The 20,276-nt window shown below is 53.2% G+C and overlaps 2 protein-coding genes across 5 annotated transcripts in view; one reads left to right on the top strand and one right to left on the bottom strand.

Annotated features, from left to right (window-relative positions):
- Positions 1-11: 11 nt before the first annotated feature.
- Positions 12-6,871, top strand: MRM3 (mitochondrial rRNA methyltransferase 3). Of its 3 annotated transcripts, XM_028520139.2 has the most exons (4): positions 12-370; positions 599-843; positions 2,733-2,900; positions 4,630-6,871. In XM_028520139.2, the coding sequence occupies exons 1-4, from the start codon at positions 57-59 to the stop codon at positions 5,145-5,147; spliced, it is 1,245 nt and encodes a 414-aa protein (XP_028375940.1). In that variant the 5' UTR covers positions 12-56; the 3' UTR covers positions 5,148-6,871. The 3 variants fall into 3 exon arrangements, with proteins under 3 accessions (XP_028375940.1, XP_035889194.1, XP_035889193.1); XM_036033301.1 differs by lacking the exon at positions 599-843 and having other exon boundaries at positions 244-370; XM_036033300.1 differs by lacking the exon at positions 12-370 and having other exon boundaries at positions 664-785.
- A 2,518-nt stretch (positions 6,872-9,389) lies between these two features.
- Positions 9,390-20,276, bottom strand: part of NXN (nucleoredoxin) — a 140,680-nt gene continuing 129,793 nt past the window's right edge. Inside the window, exons 6-8 of one of the 2 annotated variants that reach the window (XM_028521093.2) lie at positions 17,312-17,491; positions 15,420-15,544; positions 9,390-12,462 (exon numbers count right to left, since the gene is read on the bottom strand). In XM_028521093.2, coding sequence (XP_028376894.1) covers positions 12,280-12,462; positions 15,420-15,544; positions 17,312-17,491 — 488 coding nt within the window. In that variant the 3' untranslated portion in view covers positions 9,390-12,279. The remainder of the gene's footprint in view (positions 12,463-15,419; positions 15,545-17,311; positions 17,492-20,276) is intronic. The other variant, XM_036033299.1, reaches the window with a different exon arrangement.

The following is a 20,276-nucleotide window of genomic DNA, read 5'->3' on the forward strand; positions in this document are numbered from 1 at the left end:
ACGTCATTGGTCGCCGCCGGCTCACTTTCGTGACGCGGCCCACGGCGTGGGGGAAGATGGCTATCCTAGTGAAGGGCGTGCGGTGGTCCACGCGACCGTTGCTGCCGGTGGCCCAGGCTTGGGACTTGGACGCCCGGCGCTGGGTCCGGGCGCTGCGGCGGAGCCCCGTGAAAGTGTTGTTTCCATCCGGACCCGCGGCGGAACGGAAGCCCGGCCCCGGGCTGCAGCCCCGGAAGGCTGCGGCCGGGGGCAGCCCCCACGCGCCGCGAGCGCAGCGGCAGCCTCCGGCGTCCGTGTCCCAGAAGCCCAGCACTTGGGAAGAGTCCGGGCTTCGCTACGATAAGGCTTTACCTGGGGACAGAAGGCTGAGGTGATGTGTTCCCAAAGCTTGTGGGGCAGCCCTGTTTCTCTTCCCGCCTCGCCGCGGCACCTTAACTTCTGGACTTAACTCCGGTGCCACCCACTGGTTTTTGTTCTGCAGGGGGGCAGAATAAGTATATCTCGGAATTAAGTTTGTTTCTGTCTCTGTGTCTGTTGGAACTAGCTGTGTCTCCGTATCTGGGATGTTTGGTAACGACTAGTCTTTTTCCACCCACAGCACTGTAATGACAATAGTTAAGTCCAGGCCGTTTCGGGAAAAGCAGGGGAAGATCCTGCTGGAAGGTCGCAGGCTGATTGCAGACGCTCTCAAGGCTGGTGCTGTGCCCAAAGTTTTCTTCTTTAGTCGCGTGGAGTACCTAAAGGAGCTGCCCATTGACAAGCTGAAAGGGGTCAGCCTCATTAAGGTGAAATTTGAGGATATCAAGGATTGGTCCGACCTAGTAACACCACAAGGAATAATGGGTCAGTGGTCATACAGTGTGTAATGGAAGTAGACACCTGGGGTTATTGGTTTATACGTGTCTCAGGGTAACAGATTTTATTTAAACCAAGTTCAAAATGTTACTGCCTAACGTTTTCTTAAGATATCCAGAAAAATACAGTCATCAAATCTTACACAAATCATGCATCTTACAGTATTTTTTAATGGAAACTGAAGCCAGTGTTTCATCATCATTTGTATTCTGGCTCTTTATTCCTCACACATTTTTTTTAGGTCACTTCTTCAACCTTTAATGTCCAACTAAAATTTAAGAAAATGTTTATCAAAATATTTAGCTATCCATTTTCTCAAAACCTCTGACAGTGGAGTGATTCCTGATTGACTCCCCTTTTCTGGAAGCAAATCTAAGCAGTCAGCTGTAATTCATTGGCCTAGTTAGCCCATTGAACAGGAAATCTCATCTTCATTTGGTTGTATCTAACCAGCCTTATGTAACTGGGATGTCTGTTAGCACTTAGAAAGCTTTTTCTAAATATGGAAAGACTAAATTCTTTATACCTTTTTGACATTGTAACTGAATGGCAGTACACGTAGAGGTTTCCCTTAGTAAGCCAGTTATCTTCAGGCGGAGCTATGTTCAAGATTCTGATGTTTAGTCCTGGCCCATCCTACCTGTGTAGCTGTGTATTCCCTGTGCTGGTGGGCTCGCTGTGCTGTAATTAGTTGGGAGAGAAAATTCTGGGGACTGTCTCCTTTCTGCAACCCAGCAAGTCCCAGGAACTGGTGCCTGTTTGCTCAGTACTCTCCCCTAGGACTCGGACTCGGACTACTAAAGTTTCTCACCCACTCTGAGTAACTCTCCTCTTACTAGCTACCCCGATCACTATTCCATGCTGCAGTGAAGTGTCACTCATTTTTACCATGTTTGCTGCTTTGGGCATGTGCACTGTGGCGTCCATCCTGGACTTCTGTGGCCCCTTCTTTGCTATGACTGTTTTGGTGATTTGGGGGGTTTTAAAAATACATATTATTCAGCATGTCCTTATCATGTCTTATTTCAAATTTGAGTAGGGGGGTAAACCTGTCAGACTTCTAAAATCTAGTTATCTAAGTGGGGCCTCTAAAAGTAGTGAGTTCTCATCACTACTGTAGTTCAAGTGGAAGTTAAAGGATTTCTAAGGTTCCCTGCCCCGCTGAATGCTCTGGCGGCTGTGACTCTTCAGTGGAGGATCTTTTTACAGCACAGATGCCTGCTACCATTCCACTGCCTTCCCTGGTAGGGTAGGTACAGGCATTTTTGTGTTCCTGGTGTGAATGAACTAGAATAACTTGTGGGGACAGCAGTTTGGCAGCGTCATTAACATTAATTATGCACACACACTGTTCATTTCACTCACAGGTGATTTTCCTGGGGAAATATCTGGACGTATGCACAGAGTTGTTCAGGGTTGTTTATTGCAAGTTTGTTTATAATGGACGAAACTGAAGATGATCTAAACGTCAGTCAAGGAAGAGTTAAATGTGGCACATTTGTTACACAATAGCATGTAGCAGTGAAAAGAATAAGGTAGCTCTGAATGCATTGACATGTTAAATTCTCCAAGACATGTGATAGATAAGATTACGGACTAACACAGAGTAAGATTTTTGTGTAAAAGAATAAAAGCACCTATGTATGGGCGGATGTACATATATGTAGGCAGCTGCATGGAACAGATCTGAGAGAATAGGATACGTTCCAAGATTGATAGCACTTATATGGGGGATTGCTGGTAGGACTTTATGTTTGAAGTCTTCCAATTTGGAATGTATTCACGTGATTAAGAATATAAAAAGTGATGAGTAAAGGAAAAGTCACATTATCACCCATGCCCACATTAGACAAGTATACTCCATTTTGTTTCCTCAGGGATCTTTGCCAAACCCGACCATGTTAAGATGACGTTCCCAGAGACTCGGCTTCACCATGCACTGCCCTTATTGTTGATTTGTGACAATCTCCGTGACCCTGGGAACCTGGGGACGATTCTGAGATCTGCTGCTGGGGCAGGCTGCAGCAAAGTCTTACTCACCAAAGGTAAGGCGCACAGGGCTGCGTGGACTGGTGGCCGCTTGTAAGTGAGCTGGCCTTGTGGGCAGACACACATGGGTCCGAACCTTGGATCTGCCCCTTATCAGTTACATGTCTGTGAGCACATTTTGAGTGTCACTTTCCTCATCTGTAAAGTGGGTATAATAACAATCTACCTGGTAGGGTTATTTTAAGGATTAAGTGACCTGATGCACATAAAATACTTAGCATCGTACCTGGCACATAGTAATTCAGTAAATGTTGATTATCTGTTAAAATTAGTTCTACACCTCCTAGGTTATTAAGGAAAGAACTGCATTCAGGAAAAGAAATAGATGCCAGCTTTAACACTTGGTGTCAAGTTTTTGTTTAATAAGCTTGAATTCTCAGATTGCTGGGTGTGTGATGCCTTTCTAACTCTTTGACGTTCTGAATCCTGTGAAAGGAATGATTTCAATAGAGCGCAGTTATGAAATTCTGATGTCTTTCTTAGCCTTGGAAGTCAAACATCACCACACACAAATTAGCCCCATTACATTTCTTTTCTGTCTCCTTAGAAATAGGGATTAGTAAGCTTGGTTCTAAACAGACTTGCCTAACAGTTGGGACAAGCCTAAAATGCCTATTACAACTTGGGGGCGGGTGTGCAGGAGGGAATTTTAAAATACTTTAGCGTCATTATGTTGTCCCCTGGAGAAAACCCTAAGCTCCTCATACCCAGTGTCCCCCAGCTTCCTTTCAGTTGGTCCCTGCCTGCTTCCCATCTCGTTTCCCACCACACCCACCCGTCGGTTTTCTCGACGCCCCGTACTTACAGTTCTCAGACTGTGGCATTCCTGCCTTTATGGTACTTGGTCCTCCGCTGGGGCCTCTCTCAGACAGGGCCCTCCTGTCCTTCAAGGTCCAGCTCAGTGTCCAGTCCTCTGGGATGTTTTTCCTGATAGTCCTGCTTTGTGCAAGGGTTTTCTGTTATCCTGTTCATGCATCTTCTGTGCCATGAGCTCCTTAGGGTTGGAGACTTCAATTCCCTTCACATTCCCACACAGCGTCTGGCAGATGTGCATGGGGAGTGTTGAAGGGATGAATAAAACCAGTTTCACACCCAGGAGTTCCTCCTACTGTCCCTTTGCTGGATGTTGCCACAGTGGGGGAGGCAGAGGTGCCAGCAATTGTGAAGGCTACAGTAGGACATTTTTTGTTTTAACTCCTGATCACAATTAAGCTGATTTACTCCATAATCCCCTTGTCTGGGAAGGTTTGTATTTTTTTAAGTTTTTTATTATTTTATTTTATTTTTTAAAGATTTTATTTATTTATTTTTAGAGAGGGAAGGAAAGGAGGGGGAGAGAGAGAGAGAGGGAGGGAGAGAAACATCCATGTGTGGTTGCTGGGGGTTAGGGCCTGCAACCCAGAAATGTACCCTGGCTGGGAATCGAACCTGGGACACTTTGGTTCCCAGCCCGAGCTCAATCCACTGAGCTACACCAGCCAGGGCTAAAGTTTTTTATTTTTATTAAATTTTTATTTTAGAGAGAAAGGAAGGAAGGGGGAGAGAGAGAAACATTGATTTGTCGTTCCACTTATTTATGCATTCATTAGTTGCTTCTTGTAGGTGCCCTGACCAGGGATCAAACCCACAACCTTGGTGTATCAGGATGATGCTCTGACCAGCTGAGCTGCCTGGTCAGGGTAGAAGGTTTGTAATCTTAATTGGATCCTCTCTTCTATTTTCTAGGCTGTGTGGATGCCTGGGAGCCCAAAGTGCTGCGGGCGGGAATGGGTGCGCATTTCCAGGTGCCCATCATCAACAACCTGGACTGGGAGTCGGTACCCAATTACTTGCCTCCAGAGACCCGTGTCTACGTGGCAGACAACTGTGGCCTTTATGCCCAGGCCCGGATATCTGAGAAAGCCAGTGACCATGGCTGGATGTGTGACCGACAACTCTCCAAGTTGCACAAGTATGAGGAAGAGGAAGAGGAGGTTCTAGAAACTGGAGCCGGTAAAGGCTGGCTCCCAGAACTTGAGGTCCAGAGTTATGACTCGGACTGGGCAGAGGCACCAGCAGCCGTAGTCATAGGGGGAGAGACCCACGGTGTGAGCCTGGAGTCCCTGCAGTTGGCCGAGGGTACCGGGGGCAAGCGGTTGTTGATCCCTGTCGTGCCAGGTGTGGACAGCCTCAACTCGGCCATGGCCGCCAGCATCCTGCTGTTCGAAGCGAAGAGACAGCTGCGGTTAAGGGCGGACCCTTAAGCAGAGACAGGAGTTGCCACCGAGAAGGGACGTAGAAGTCATCCTTGGTTTGAGGTTGTCTCCAGCTCTTTCTACAGAGTTAGTAATGGTGGCTCCTCAGCAGGTAGGCACAATGCTGTTGGTTACTGGAAAAATAATTTCCCTTCAAGGATTTCTGCCTATTCTCAAAGGTCAGAATTCTTCTGAGCTCTCCCATCTCCCCTGATTTTTTATGTAGCTGTAAAGGCCCCAGGTGATGGCCCTCAGTAGCTAGCTCTTCTTGCGGCTCAGCTGTGCCCGCCTCTGCAGTTGTTCGCTCAGGCCCCGACTTACAGGCACTGTGTACGTGTGACACGGTCCCCCCATTTCTGGTGAAGTGGCTGGTAGAAGCGACTCGATCCATCGGGTGGTGGTATGCGTTCTTAGCACCTCTGCAGAGATTTTTTTTTTTTTTTAGGACTCTTTGTTGAGGAAAGGAGGACAACAGTTTTACCATCTTCAGCTTAACCCTGCATCTGTCGGGAAAGCTGTGCCCCTTTTACTCGCTTCCTGAACACTTGGTTAAACGTAGTGACTGGAGCTACTTACGTTAAGCCTCTCTCCTACACACAGGAACAGAACTGCTTAGGAAAATGCCAGCATTCCTGGCTGCTGCGACGGGAGGGAGGCTGAGGTTCTGAGGATGTGAACTTGGGACCCTTGGGCCCACAACACTGTAGCAAGACCCTGCTCTTGTGTCAAACCCCCAGGGGACCAGAGCTAGCCAGACCCTCACTTACCAGGGGCCAGCTGGGTGTGGCCTGGAACAGGAGGGCGGATGCAGAGAGTCATCATTGTGCTTTAAGTCACGGTGTGGAGGGCGGGTGGGACTGAAGTAGCAGGCTGACTTCAAGCAGTGTCTGCAGGCACGGAGAATGTGGTTGGAGACGTGGACGACAAAGGACACTGGCGGTAGTGTTTTACAGCATCCCTTCTGTGCAGTGGCTCCTACAGTGGTCAGGGTTCCTTGGGAACCCTTCTGCTGCTCGTTCCAGGGAGGCTGAGCTGCCGGCATGCCTGAGAGGAGCTGTGATCCCCCTTCTCCTGTGGCTGCCCCAGGTCCTGGTTGAACTTCCTCTCAAGAGAATCAAAAGATCCAGCAGACTCATGCCCCAAGTGGCAGGGTGGGGTTGCTTCAGCATGTTTGAGGAGGGGTTTTGCATGAACAGTCTCTGGTTAGCCTGTGCTCTCCTAGGCTTACAGGCCAGAACTGCTGCTCTGGTGCCCCTCCCCGCCAGTCTGGGCCTGCCTAGGGCCCCATACACACGTCTGGGGCCCTCTCCTGGGGCCCATGCAAGTGGCCCACAGATTGAGTGTCATCTCTTAGAGGGTAGATGAGCCCCTAAAGGCTGGGCCTAGTCTGCCAGCCACACTGCCCGTCACACCAGCAGGCTAAGTCTGGGAGGCAGCCTGGAAAACGACCACTTCTCCGCTGACATTTGGTCTCAGCACCGTGGGAAAGGGCTCCAGAAACAAATCGCTGAATGGAAGGTGGTGCTCAGCATGAAACCAGCCCGAAGTTTCTGTCCCTGAGTCACTGTTCCTGCTGATTTTTGTTACAGAATAAAAATCAGTGAAAGAACAACAAACCCTAGACCTTGTCCTTGTTCAGAAAAACAACAATGTAAAACAGCATATAGCTGGCAAGTACCTCTGAGCCTATTTTATCCTGGGTGGAAGATGGAAATGAAATTACGTTGCATTCACTTTGTGGTCAGTGGCTTACATGGTACCATGCTTTGGGAGCTCCTTTCATATTTTTGTGGGTGTAATTTAACAGGAGAGGGTGAATTTTCCTTTCTTTACAATGACTTACAGGGGAAGAAGTGGTGAAGGTCTTGTTTGCAGAGTAATATTGGAAAATTGCCATCTTGAATTCTTCTCAATTTTGAGGCCAACATTTGTCTGTCACCATTTCCCCAGGAAATAAAAACCAAGCAGTATCTGATAGGCAAAAGGCTGCTTGACTGATAGGGAGGCTGTCAGGTTGGCCAAGCTGTCCCTTGCCTTTGTGTTTGGGCATAGCTGTAATACGACTTCTGCCACAAGGTGGCAGCCATGCCCCAAAACCATTCCTAACCCTGACTGGAAGGGTGGGGACTTTCTCTGGGTTTTAGTTGAAAAGGACGGAGTGACGAGTCTCCTTCCACCACGGGGGCCTTTGCAACCGTTTGTGCTCAGAGGTGCTAAAGTTGGAGGCTCATCCAGATTGTCACTCATTCTCCAGACAGAATCTGAAGTATGTGAGGACAGTGGAACCAAAAGAAGGAGAAAATGCATACAAATGAGAAATGGTCACAGCAAAAACAAACTAGTGTAACTTCCCTCTGAATGGAGCCTCTGAGAAAGCAGCTTTGGGCAAATGCCGATGTCTCCAGTGACACTGGGGACCCACTGCCCAGCCCTTGGCTGGGAGCCTCCGGGCAGGGGGAGCTGAGACTTTTTCCCTTCCCCCAGTCATAGCTGCGGGATCCCATAGTTGAGGCCCCAGCTGAGACTGAGCACTTGCCCCAGGGTCCACGGCAACACCAGATGTCACCACCATCCAAGCTGAGCTGCATCTAGCTCCACTTTTCTCATTCTGCCACTGAAGACTCCAAAACAGCACCTCACCCAGGGTTCTAGGGCTGGTGCTGAAAATCCCAGCTGCCCCACAGGGCCCACGGCTCCCTGCTTGGCCCCCTCCGTTCTCCTGCAGGAGCAGATCTGACCGGCTCAGCTTTTAATTTTTTAGGAAACACTCATTTGGACACCTTTAAAATTTCAAGATCTTATTTTTATCAATTAATACTCAGAGGTAATAAGCTGGAAGCCTGAGCTGGGGTGACTGCTCTGGCTGAGTCTCTGAACTAGGTGGCTGTTACGTTGAAGCAGCTGCGACAGCAGCTGGGGCTGATGCTCAAAGACCAAGTGTGACCGAGAAATCCGAACACATCACAGATGGTGTCAGTTCTTTTCCTCCTACTTTTGTTTGTAGGGAAAAGCAGCTTTTTTCAGTTGACCCCTCCTATGGAGAGGGCCGTCACCAAAACTGCTGCTTCCTCACAATGCAAGAAGGGAACGAAGTTCCAGGAGGCCACATGGCTGCAGCAGTGTCTGGCCTCCAAGCGTCCCTTGCACCACACATCGACTGACTGCAAGCTGGCAGAGTGGCTCTCGACTGTTGGGGTGCTCCCCTATCCTCTGACGTCCAGAGATCTACGTTATGGCCCTGGTCTTAAGGTCCCACCTCCTGCTGTATCCTGGGCCATGTGGGTGACTTCCTTGTGTGAGGCACAAGCACTCACAAATCCAGACTTGAAGCTGTCTGTCCCCTTTGGGCTTCCCAATGGCCGCCTGGCCTGGGGACAGAGGCTTCCGTGCCTTGGCACATTATTTGATGGAAACATAACAGTCCCTCAGAACAAGTCCTACTCAAATTTAGTAACACATTTCCTGGCTTGGGAAGTACTCCAAACACCAAGGGGGTGAGACACATCTTGAAGCATATTTACTTTGTGCTTCCATATAAGGTATGTATAGAATATTCTAATGTCCTCCTTCTCCCTGTAGGAGAAACCCTAGCCACAAAGCAGACCCAATATAAATTCTCCTACATACAAGCCTTTTGTTTCCTGGAAAATATTTCACCCTTTGCACATGCACCATTAGCACCAATAACGAAGCTAATAAACAACAGCTATTTGTCCCCGAAGAATTTTCCCTTGAGCAGCCTGCTTGGAGGGAAGCAGGGCGTGCTCCTGACCCTGTTGCTATCAGCAAAGAGGGGTGTGGGCTAAGTGCTCCCTTTAACGGAGCTGCTTCAGGGCGAATTTGGAAGCCTAGCCTGGGCCTCTGCCAGTCGGTTCCCAAAGCAGCACGTGGAGAAGAGCTGCAGAGAGCACGGCTGAGCCTCCCCGCAGTCTGTACTGCGGCGGCGTCCCGGCCCTGTTGGGCAAGCACGACCTGCCTGGTCCAGGGGAAATGACAGTGGACAGAATGTGTGCATGACCACGCCACGTTGCCAGAGGAGCATGGACCGAACACTTGCTCAGGTCCCTCCAAGCACTAACTCAAGTGTACGGTCTTTCCACACGTGCATGCACACACGCATGGTTTCTCCCCGAGGTGACAGTGCAACAGCTTATTAGATCTGGCGGATCTGTTCCTGGACCATGTCCTACTATGTCTTTACATCACTGCAGAATTCATTTTGCTGCCCTAGAAAAAAGCAGCAGGAGAGAACAGCTTTTCAGTGTCTTTAATTAGGCAACAGGAAAAAACAAAGTCTGGCTGAAAATTACCACTTGGAGCTTGGCTGATGCCAGAAGAGCAGTACTGGCTCCCTGCACCATTAATGTCCAGGACCCACATGGAGGGGAGGCAGAGGAAGCTGGTTAACAGCTGCCCTCTGGCATTTGCAGCTTCACATTGCAACACCAATCCCAAACGTACCTTTTATCTTAAGCAGATCTTTATTGTTGGGGACAGGTAAAAAAAACTCATCTCATCTCTGTTGTGAAAACCGGAGAAGCAAATCTGGAAGTCGTTGTGGCAAACACAGACCTGGAGCCCCAGGGTGGCATTTTTACAGCCACCGTCCTGCCTCAGCCTGCAGGGCACCGTTTCCTCGGCTGCTGTCAGAAACCCTCGAGTACCCAGCAGCTCCCAGGCAGCTGGCGGGGTAGCCTGCTTCCAATTAGCGACAAGAATTTTGAAGTATTTTGGAGGTGCTTAGTAGAAATTAAGAAGCCACCCACTTTGCCTGCATCGATCGATCACCTTTAAGGTCTCGAGCACTGTCAAGACGGACATTCCACTGGCACTGGTGTGCCTCCCCCAGCATTCCCCCCACCCCCAAGTCGCCACCATACGAACCTAACACACCTTCCCAGCCGTCTCGGTGATCTTGACTGACCCGCACACCCGCTCTAATGGGGGCAGCCTCCTGTCCAGGGTCTGGCTGACATCAGAGGCAGGCAGTTCAGTCAGCCCTGTATGGGCCACAGAAGGAGCACAGATGAACTACTTTTTCTGTTCCAGTGACTTACGGGGACTCCTCACTGGACTTTGCTCCTTCCACCCCAGAAGTAGCCGCTGTGAGACCTCCTTTCTACCAAGGTCATCATGATACAGGGGACAGACAGCAATCCCGCCCATCTTCCTATCAAGGTGAACCTCTACTTGTCCCCACCCTAGCTAGCCCCCAAGGGAGACACTGGCAGGTTCCCAGGGAAGCCCCTGGCCCTGAGACAGAGGTGGTTTGAGGGTCTCCAACTCCTGCCCCACTCTTCGCAGGGAGACACAGGCAGGGGCCCTGCATTTCCCCACCCGCACTTCTCTGACTTCAGAGCACCTGCCCCCTGACAGGGAGGGAACGAGCATGCGTGTCCACCAGGATGTCTAATCTGAGAGTCTGCCACCTGCAGTGGTGAGTCCAGCCAGGAGAGAGGGCAGCCAGAACTCCAGCAGGGACCTGCCTCTGTCACTCTGATCCAAACGAGTTCCCGACCTCCGGAGGATTTCACAGATGGCTGAGGTGGGTCTCAGGGTTCTCGACAATTCTGACACACAGCTACCAGGTATCCAGTGACAATCAAGAGGACCTCCTGTGTCCCATCCCCCACTGCCCACCTCCTAAGAGGGCACAGCACTACGAGCAAGAAGATTTTTGTTATTAAGGACAGGAAAGGCCAAATGGTTGATAACGTCCAGAGATGCCTGCTTTATTTACGAGGAGACTGCATTTTCAGGCTGGTGACATCAAGTAACAGTCTGATTATCAAGACCCCAAATTACCAAGGTAATTTTGTACCTCTGACCTACAAATCAACGATCCAGTTCTGGCCAGAGCAAGAGTGTTACAGCTAAATGGGGGGGGGGGGGGGGGGGGGCTAGGTTTTCCAAATGAAAGGTCTTGGCTGGCTGAGAGTGGAGCCAAGGGTAAGGCCTGGGGTTGCTTTCAAGACCCTGATGCCTCCTGGTGGAGAGAGGCAGACACCTGCACGTCCCCAGGTAAAGCCCTCCTTTCCAACTCCCAAGAACACAGACATTACTCTCCTTTTTGTGCTCAGTTCAGCCCAAATAAGGAGCTGAGCTACCAGGCAAAGTGGATCCGAGGCCTCCTCTCCATCAAGGTGTCCTCTGCCCTCCCCGCCACCCCAGGGCACAGCTCTTTCTGCAGGTTCTTAGGAAAAAGCCAGGCTTCTGGTAATTTGTCTCTTTTTCAGTTCTGCTTTGAAAAGAAAAGGGAATGACGAGGATCCAAAGAGGGGCCCAAACACTCAGCAAGCTCTGGCAGTCCCAGGCCCGGAGCTGGGCTCAGTCAGGTCTGTGCTGGCAAGAGGCGGTGCTCCTTTAAGAACCACGGCCAAGTGCATCTTCTTGGGAAGATGTCCAAGGGGAAGAATTTATTAACGAAATTCTGAGCTAGGAGGGGCTGTTCACATGAGAAGGCAGAAACTTAGAGAAGGTCAAGATCAAGGAAGAAAGAGATAAGGAAGGAATGAGAAGCTCTTATCCCATGGTAGCAGCTCAATCAAAGGAAGCAATTACTCCATGAATCATTGCTGTAGCTATTTCTTTTTTCTCACCAGAAAAGAACACAAACTTCCTTTGAGATCTGAGATCCCCTGCCCAAGAATCAACTGACAAACTAGAGTTTCCTCCTCAGACCAAGACAGACTAAATCACCTAGAAAAGGATTTCTCACCAGAAGCTTTAAGCTGAGGCCTCACGAGGCGGCGGCCCTTCCCCTGCTCCGCCCGTGTCACTGAGCTGCCAGAGCACTGAGGAACGGTCCCTTCACGCTCGCTCGGCAGGACACCCTGGCGAACACTTCCCCGAGAGCGGGGGATTGAGACAGAGGCGCAGCCCCAGCTCTGGCTGGGCTACGGCAACCCCGGGAATCCCAAGCAGAGTCTCCAAACATGGTGGGTTCTTCTGCTGCTGAGAGGACGCGCACCCTGGGGTGCTAGCTGAGGAGTTAATGCAGAAAACAAGGCACCACAGAGAGGTTGGACACTTGAGCTGTGTGATTCAGGACACGCTGGGAAAGTCCATGGGCGGAAGGAAGGAAGGGGAGGAGGAGGAGAAGACCGAGTTTTAAATAATGTCTCATGCGGCCGGAGCTCCCCTAGATGGGCTCTGGTTTGAGCTTTTCTGCTAGGAAGTCATTCACAAAGGCCTCCACAATGGCAGGGGTGATCTCCTCCACGTCCATCACGTACTTGGCCCGGGCAGACATGTCCAGTATGGTGAGCAAAGGAGCAGCCTCGGGCAGGTTGGTGTAATCTCGCAGGGAGTCAGTCATGTCGTCCTGGAAGTCACCGGAAGGGAGAGAGAACCCATTAGTCTTCAAGGAAGAGTATACAGTCCCCTGGGCGCAGGTCCCAGATGGCACGGAACAGAACCACCCCCTCACGGGCCCTTCCTGGGAAGACGGGCTCTCCCACAGGGGCAGTGGACCCTGCCCTGCCTTGCAGAGGGGCAGGCTGGTTCATCGGATTCTCTTGCTGCATCACCCTAAACTCCCAGGCAAGCCTTTGTTCTTTACTAGCATGAAAGCAGCTTTCACATGTCCTCTGCGCTGCCAGAATGTGATGCCTTTCAATCACTCACTTTTGCAATCCACTCTCAACCCTCTGAGGCCCCACTGTGGACTACCTGAGGCCACGCTGGACTTCGGCTCTGAAGGTGTTTAAACAGAGCTGCCCCGCCCCACCGTGTGGCTTCAGGAGACCGGCCCCACAGAGCCAGCGGGGAAGCCGGGGCTATAAAAATACCACCGAGGTTTACAAGGGTCACTGTATGTCCCTGAGCAGGAAGCTGGCCCTAGGCCACACAGTCCCCGAGACTATCCAGGGGGACTTCCCCAGTGTCAGATGTAGCCTTATGAAGTATCAAGGCAAACACAAATCCAAAGACGAGGAGAAAGATTTGTGAGGGGCTGATCATCTGGGATCACCTTCTACGCTGTTTGACCCTCTTTGGCAGGTAACAGAAAACAGACTCTGCATACCACCCGGGGTTGTCTCGCTATACGATGTACAACACTCTGAACCGAACGAAAAGCCCCAAGTCGCCCTGCCGAGAGAGGGCTGGGGTGTTCCTGGCCTTAAATGTCGATGAGCAAGAACCATGAAATTTATAGCTCACTGGTTTCTGAGACAAAAAAACCCCCATTGCTTCCTCAAAGGGTAAGTCTTTAAGAAGATTACTGGTGGTTGTCTTGTTTCCCCCACCCCAGAGACAACACACACTTTCCAGCACCATCTGGGGGACGCAACGTCTCTGGCACCGTTTACCCAACTCAGGCCCCTCACACGGGCAAATCAGTCTTCATGATTAATAAACGGGGGAGAGGGGGAGACACCTGGACAAATATTGTACATCGAATGCCCACCACCTCCCCTCCCCTCTCCCTCTGAGAAAACCACAGGGAGATGAATTTTAATGTCCCTTAAGGCTTCAGGAGGGATGACTTCTGCCTGCCAGAGTGGCCAGGATCAAGACAACCCAGGGTGCCCCTCAGCCCTGGGTGGAACGAGAGGGCCGGCGCCTTGGGCTCAGGGGCGCTCAGTCCCTGCCCGACGCTCCAGCACCTGGTGTCCGTCCTTATTCCTTGCTGCCGTGCTTCTCAGCAGGACAGAGAACTGGACCACGAGAGATCCGAGGCCAGGGGCCCAGGTGAGGTGCACAGGAAGGGCGGGGCGACCAGGTAGGGAATGGAGCAATGGATGCCCAAGGTCCTCTATCCAAATACCTGGTGGGCCCATTCACCTGCCAACCACAAGGACAGAAGAAGCAGGACCCTGCTTCTGGAGTCACGCTGACCTCATACCCAATTCCTCTCTGCTGCCTACTTAACGTGCGACTTGGGCAAGTCCCTTCTCTGAGCCCAGGTCTCCGGCCCTGTAACATGGATTTAACAGCATCTCACACAGGGCTGGAGGAGGCCAACCTGACTGGAGTAGTCTCGCCTTCCTCACCTGTGACACAGTAATGATGACTTCCCAGCTGGAGGGCTGGGGACAAATGGGGTGGTACAGGAAAGTGCTTGGCTGGGCACCTGGTACATAGAAAACCAGCAAATGCTCCTTTCCAGCCACACCACATTTCTACAGCAGTGCCAGGAGCCCTCCAGCCCCGCCCCCAGCCCAGCTTTCTGCTTTGCACCATCTCTTCTCCCAGAGCCAGTGCAAAGGGTCAGCGTTTAATGCATTCAGAGCAGCCGCCATGTGTGCTTTGTGTGGGGTGGGCTCGTGCAGGGCCCTGCAAATCCTGCTTTGTTCCCTCCACCCCACAGCCGCTGAGCCGGGTGACTTCAGCTGCCTGCAAGGGGCCCAGCAGGGCTTAGCAGGGAGGCTGCTGAGGAGGTGATGAATGGGTGCTGGCTCAGGGTGTCTGGCTGCGGCTGCCTCTCCTGGGATTCAGATGCAGCGTGAAATGAGCTGCATCTTTGGGCCTCTGACCGACTGGAGGGACAGATGGGTGGAAGGAGGGTAGCGGCTTTAAAACATGTGTCTGTCAATAACCAGGTTACGGTGGAGCCTGGCTGAGTGGGGGAGGCGGTGGAGCACACGTGGATGATGGTTCCTGGGGGCAGGAGGGGTGGCCTTCCTACAGATTTTCTCACGCCTGCAGGACGGAGGCCCGTCCACCTGGGGGAGGCAGGCTCCTGCCGCAGCCAGGCAGCCCAACTGAAGCGCCCTGCCTTCTCACCCTGTGAAGAGTCCTCTGCTCCATCCAGCCCAGCTTCAGGGGCCAGGCTTTGAGTGAAAGAGATGGGGATGTCAGCAGTTTCAACCCTAGCACTCTCCCTGTGCTGGCTGGGGAGCTGCAGGTCAGAGCTGTGGCCCCTCTTGGGACCCCTGTAAGGGAAAAGCCTACTTGGCAGGTTGGTGAGGAGGGACTAACCCAGCAGACACCTTGTAGAGCATCTCGGGCCTGGTTCGAACCCAGCCCCACGGGAGTGAGTGTCGACCACAATCCTGGTGGCGGCCACTGCTCCCCAGCAGCCTGGGAGGTGAGCATGTGCTGGGAGGGCATTAGCCTGCTGCTCTGCAGCCGCTGAGCGGCGAGGGAGGGAGCAGCAAAGGCAGGAAATAGTGTTCCGTGACTGCTGACAACACCTTTCCATGCCACATCTGTCTGTGGGCTCTCCCAGGAAGAAGCACCATCACCCCTGGCCCAGGGCGCCCTTCAACATCCCCAAAAGCCCATCATTCGTGTTCCAACCGTTGGCTCCTATTCTGGCCCTGGCTGCGCTCTCACCTCTCCTGCCACAAAGAACAGAAGTGGCGCCTCCTCCTCTTTGGCTTTGTACTTGGCAATGATCTTCTCGGCTATTGGCTGGATCAGCTGCTTGGCTGCCTCAGACTCCCCATCATCCTCAGAATCTGTGATGGGGAGAGAGAGACGGGAAACACGACGGCCTGTCAGTAAGTACTGCCTCCCAAGGGTGCCCGAGTCCGGGGCCTGACCACCCAGCCGGGCAGCCCCTGAGTGAAAGAAGGGCTTCCTGGGGATGCAGGCCTCGCTTCCTGGGTGCAGGAGGGTGGGTCTCAGGTACTCGCTGGCCCTCGCAGTGCTCTTCTGCACCACACTCCCCAGGAGCAACTCACCTCACTGAGTAGCACCGATGCCCCAAGCGAACACGATCCTTTTCACTGAAGGTTTCACAACCCACCTGGGAAGCTAAGCTTCCCCTAAGCCAGGACCTGAGGTCCCGGATGGATTTTCTCTCGGTCACAGGATGAGATGCCATGACCTCGGATCACTGACTTCCTAATGAAGATGGCACAGGTGGTGGCCGTGGGGAGGTACAGCTAACAGTCAGACTCACCTGGGAGGGGCTGGGCTGCTGCACGCAGAGCACCCAACCAGGCTCCCCAGAGCCCCCTACGGGGCATCTCTTGCCTCCAGGAGCAGGCACACACTAGGGGCCCCAGGCTCACTCCTGCTGAACCCTGTAACTGAGAACAAGACCAACACCCCCAAGTTGCAGAGCTGGGGGACAGGGGAGCAGGTGCCAGCTCCCCTGGTGAAGAGGACTTTCACCCAGAAGATGCAGCGAGCCTTCTAGAGTGGGACATACTCTAGATCCGTATCTAATCAGCTCCGCGATGCTGGGAGCTCGCTTTGCTTCTCTGGAACCCGGTTTCCACATCTGCAGACGGCCAGTGAGGTTCCCAATTGCCTCTCAGTTCAGAATTGTTTCCCAGCCCCCAGGACAAAGGTGTGGGAGCTGCAGCAGGCAGGAAAACCCCAAGGCCATCTTCCCCCAGGTGGCCTCTGTCCTCTAAACACAAGACCAACCTTCAAGTAGTTTGCTTAAGAATCCCCCTAAGTCCGCATATTGTCTCCAAACCAGACCTCCAGAGAATGGGGCGGGATGCTGCACAGACGCCCAAACCTGCCCCACTGAAGCAGGAGTGGCAGCCTCTTGGCCATGATCCCCAGACCCAAAATTACTTGGAGTTGGCGCTGAGCAACAAGTCCCAGAGCAGAGGGTGTGGCGGATCTTGCACAGCAGCTGTTCTGTTTGCAAAAGGAGTCCGTCATCCTCAGGGCTGCAGGGAGCCAAGCGTGAATGTTCCTGTGCCCTCCGGCCTCTCGCAGCAGTCACCCAGCGGGTGCCACAGAGAGCCAGACAGGGGAGACTGAGAGGGGCAGCTGGCCACAGAGGTGCCACCTGAGGCTGGGCCAGCTCCAGCAGCCCAGGACCAGCTAGCTGGTCAGAACATAGGTGACCAGCAGAAGCAGCCTGGCTGAGCCCGAGCCCGAAGGGGCTGGCCCCTGCAGCTGCTGCAGTGCAGCCCCGCCTCCTCCCCAACAAAGGGTCTGTTCATCAGGGGGCCCCGGGCATCTCTGGCCTGACCTATTCTCCTATTCTTCCCAGCTGGCAGTTGGGAGCAGCTAGGAAGGGAAGCACAGCAGCAGCTCCCAGAACACCTCCTGCAGGGGGAGAGCCATGAATAAATCATCGGGGTCAAAAGCAAGGCTGCTGGGAGAGACAAAGGCCCAGGCTCTGCATTGTTCTGTGACAGAAGGAAGCTGTAGGGACAGACATGCCCCCAAGGGTTCCGTCCTGTCCCGCCCACCCTGACCCCACGCCCACCCCACTGCACCTCATACGCTTCATACCTACAAAAAGGACTTCATACCTACAAAAAGGACGAGGCAGGGGCCCTCGTTGAGCTGCACGGCGTTGGAGTCGGACAGCTCCAGCACAGGCTTGGGGTGCCAGGGGAACTCCCTGCAGTCCTCGTCGTTCAGCACCTCTACCCGCCCCTGTCGCGTGATCACCTCCCCCTGCGGGTCCAGCACGATGAGGGTGGGGATGCCTGCAAGAGAGAGAGCTAGCTTGGCCACAGCCCCAGCAGGAGGGCACAGTTCCCTCCCAGAGTTCACGGGGACCCCAGAGAAGACCCAGGCTCGGGACTGACAGTAGGAAATCCTGGGGAGAGAATCCAGGCTCGGCCACCGAATGGCCATAGAAGCTGCTGTTGGGTCTGCAAGTACCTCCTCCACAGAATCCCGAGCAAGTCCCTTCCCCTCTCTGGGCCACTTGGTGGATGTCCTGTGGTTCCCACCTTATCCCACCACGTAAAGATTGATGAGCTGTGTATTTAAAGAACTTAGCACAGGGTCTCAGCACATGGAAGCAGTCGATAAATGCTAAACCGATCCCAAAGAATCAGGAAAAGCTGCCCCCACCTGCCGGGAGTCTAAACGTAACTGGTGGTGTAAAAACCACACTCCCAGGCAGCATACAGACACATAAACCAACGAGAATCCACCACACCATGGGGGTTCAACCAAAGGTTGGGGGGTGGTGGGGGGCAGTCCCTGGAGGGAGCACGCTGGTGTCAATGCTGTGGCCCTCTCGCTGGAGTCCTGGGCTGGCGTAAGAGATCCCGTGACTCCCCACCCCTTCGACCATAAAGCCCCAGATGAAAAATCAGAGCAACCCCTCCCTGGGTTACAGCTGCATTTGGGTTTTCCGCCTCCCAGCTCTTTGCACCCGCTGCTTCCCTTGTATCCAGAGCCGCCCCTCACCGACCACAGCCCACAGCGCCAGCCTCAGCCCAGCCCTTCAGGGACACTTGTCTCCCCATCAGCAGTCGGTCCCTCTCGACCTCACACTATCTAGCCGCCGGTCCTCGGCAGCCTACCAGAGCCTTAATTGTACATGGGCAAGTGAAAGCTGGAGCAATTTGCTATTTACAGATTCCAGTGCATTCAGTCGGTAATTTGCTCCACTGACATTTACTTCTCCGTGGGGGGCACGCTAAGGTACCAGAAGTACGGCCCTGGTGAGTTTAACCTGCCATGGCGGTCCGAGCAGCAGGCATGTGGTGGCAGTCCTGTCTTCAAAAGGAATAAACGAATCCATTATGTTCACACTTATTAGAAGAAGTGGCCTGGCGTGCTACGGGACAGGCCCAGAGAGAAACAGGCCCTGGAGGACAGCCATTCTCACCGCAGCACACTGTAGCCAGTTCTCACGGGGCTTCAAGATGCGCTTGGAGCTGTCTAGGCCTCTGGGGGTGGCTGTGTGTCGGAGCACAAGAGACGGGGGCAGGTCCTGCCTCTCCCTCCCAGCTGCAGTTATCCCCTGGGTGCCTGCATGTGTCCCTATCCCTGAGGGCAGGGCTGGGCTGGGCTGGGCTTTGAGTCCGCCGCCGTCCCCAAGGCTGCAGAGGGGTGCTTCCCATCACCATGCCTATCTCAGAAATGCTCTGGCAAAGTTCTTTAATCAGAGAATCAGTGTCTTTCTAAAATTGGGCAATTACAAGCGCTGGGTTAAGCCGGGCCCGCCCACCGCTATGATTAGACACAGCAGCCGGCCTGCGTGCAGCCCAGATGTGGGAATCCGAGGTGGCCTGAGGAGGGCAAGCAGGAACAGGGGACAGAGAGGGAGGAGGAGAAACAAAATCCGAAGGCAAAGAAGTCCACTTTATGGTTTGGTGCCACACTTTCTCTAGAGGGCGTTCTTCGTTTCCACGGGTGCATCCTCTCTCAAGTCCATGCCTGTGGGGACCAGGACGGCAAAGCAAGGGCCGAGAGCCCCCAGCTGGCTGCAGAGGAGTCCTTGGCTGATTCCAAGAAGGACCAGCCCCACCAGGCCTCGGGCGCTGCCACCCCTTCCCCACAACTCTGGGAAAACCATCCCTGCTTGCACTTGGGGCTTTGAGCACCGAAGCCCAAGTCTAAAAGCCCAAGACCACCAAGCGCATGTGACTGCACACGCAGTCAGGCTCCCACCGGAGATGCCCATTTCTGGCACTCGGAAGGGGAGAGAATCCATGTGCGCCATGCCAGGCCCCCGCCCCGTCACCGGGTCTCGGGGAGCTTGGCCCAAGAGCCTGGTGTGTGTGTTTCCCTCCAGGAGGAATGGGCCAGCGGGAGAGGGAGGCCGGCCTCTCCGGTGCGTCTGCTCTGTGTGAGGCTTGACAGACTCCAACCCCCCACCAGGCCTCGACCCTCACGGCAGATGGTTGTGGGAAGTATGGTTGGTTATCCACCCAAAGTCACCCAGCCAGTAAGTGGCCCAACTGGGACAGGGGCCTGGGCTGCCTGTTGTAAAAGCAGCTGCTCTTCCTACCGAGCTCTCACAGCGCCTGGGCGGGGGACTCGTGACTAGGGCACGGGAAGGCCCCTGCGCCCGCAGGTTTCTGCTCCACCCACCTTCCTCTCCTCTTCCTCGCCAAGGCTAGGGGCAAGGAGACTGAGGCTACAACCACCTCTTCCTTTCCCGCCCCCCCGTCAGGAATTCCCTGCTCCTCCTCCCTGGAAGCAGAGAATTCTGAGGCAAAAATAGGGCAGAGCCTCTAATGGGAAATTTAAAGGGAATGGAACATTTCTAATCGATGCCTTTATACAAAATAACTTCAACACCAGCAAGGGGCTTCTCTGGAGGGAATGAAAAGGAGCAGCGCATCTCTGCTTTGCTTAAACTTATCGTTTCCCAGCTGGGAGGGTGGGGGAAGTCCGGCTAGAATTCTAAGGCAGATCCGGGCAAGTCACTGAGTTTCTCAGGGCCTCGTTTCCCCAGCCGTCAGGCGGGGGTAGTGATAGTGCCCTACCTTACTTGGTTGTTACAAGGAATAAGTGGGATGACAAGTA

The sequence above is a fragment of the Phyllostomus discolor genome, chromosome 8 (assembly GCF_004126475.2).
Source record: "Phyllostomus discolor isolate MPI-MPIP mPhyDis1 chromosome 8, mPhyDis1.pri.v3, whole genome shotgun sequence".
In the NCBI taxonomy this organism is placed as follows: domain Eukaryota; kingdom Metazoa; phylum Chordata; class Mammalia; order Chiroptera; family Phyllostomidae; genus Phyllostomus; species Phyllostomus discolor.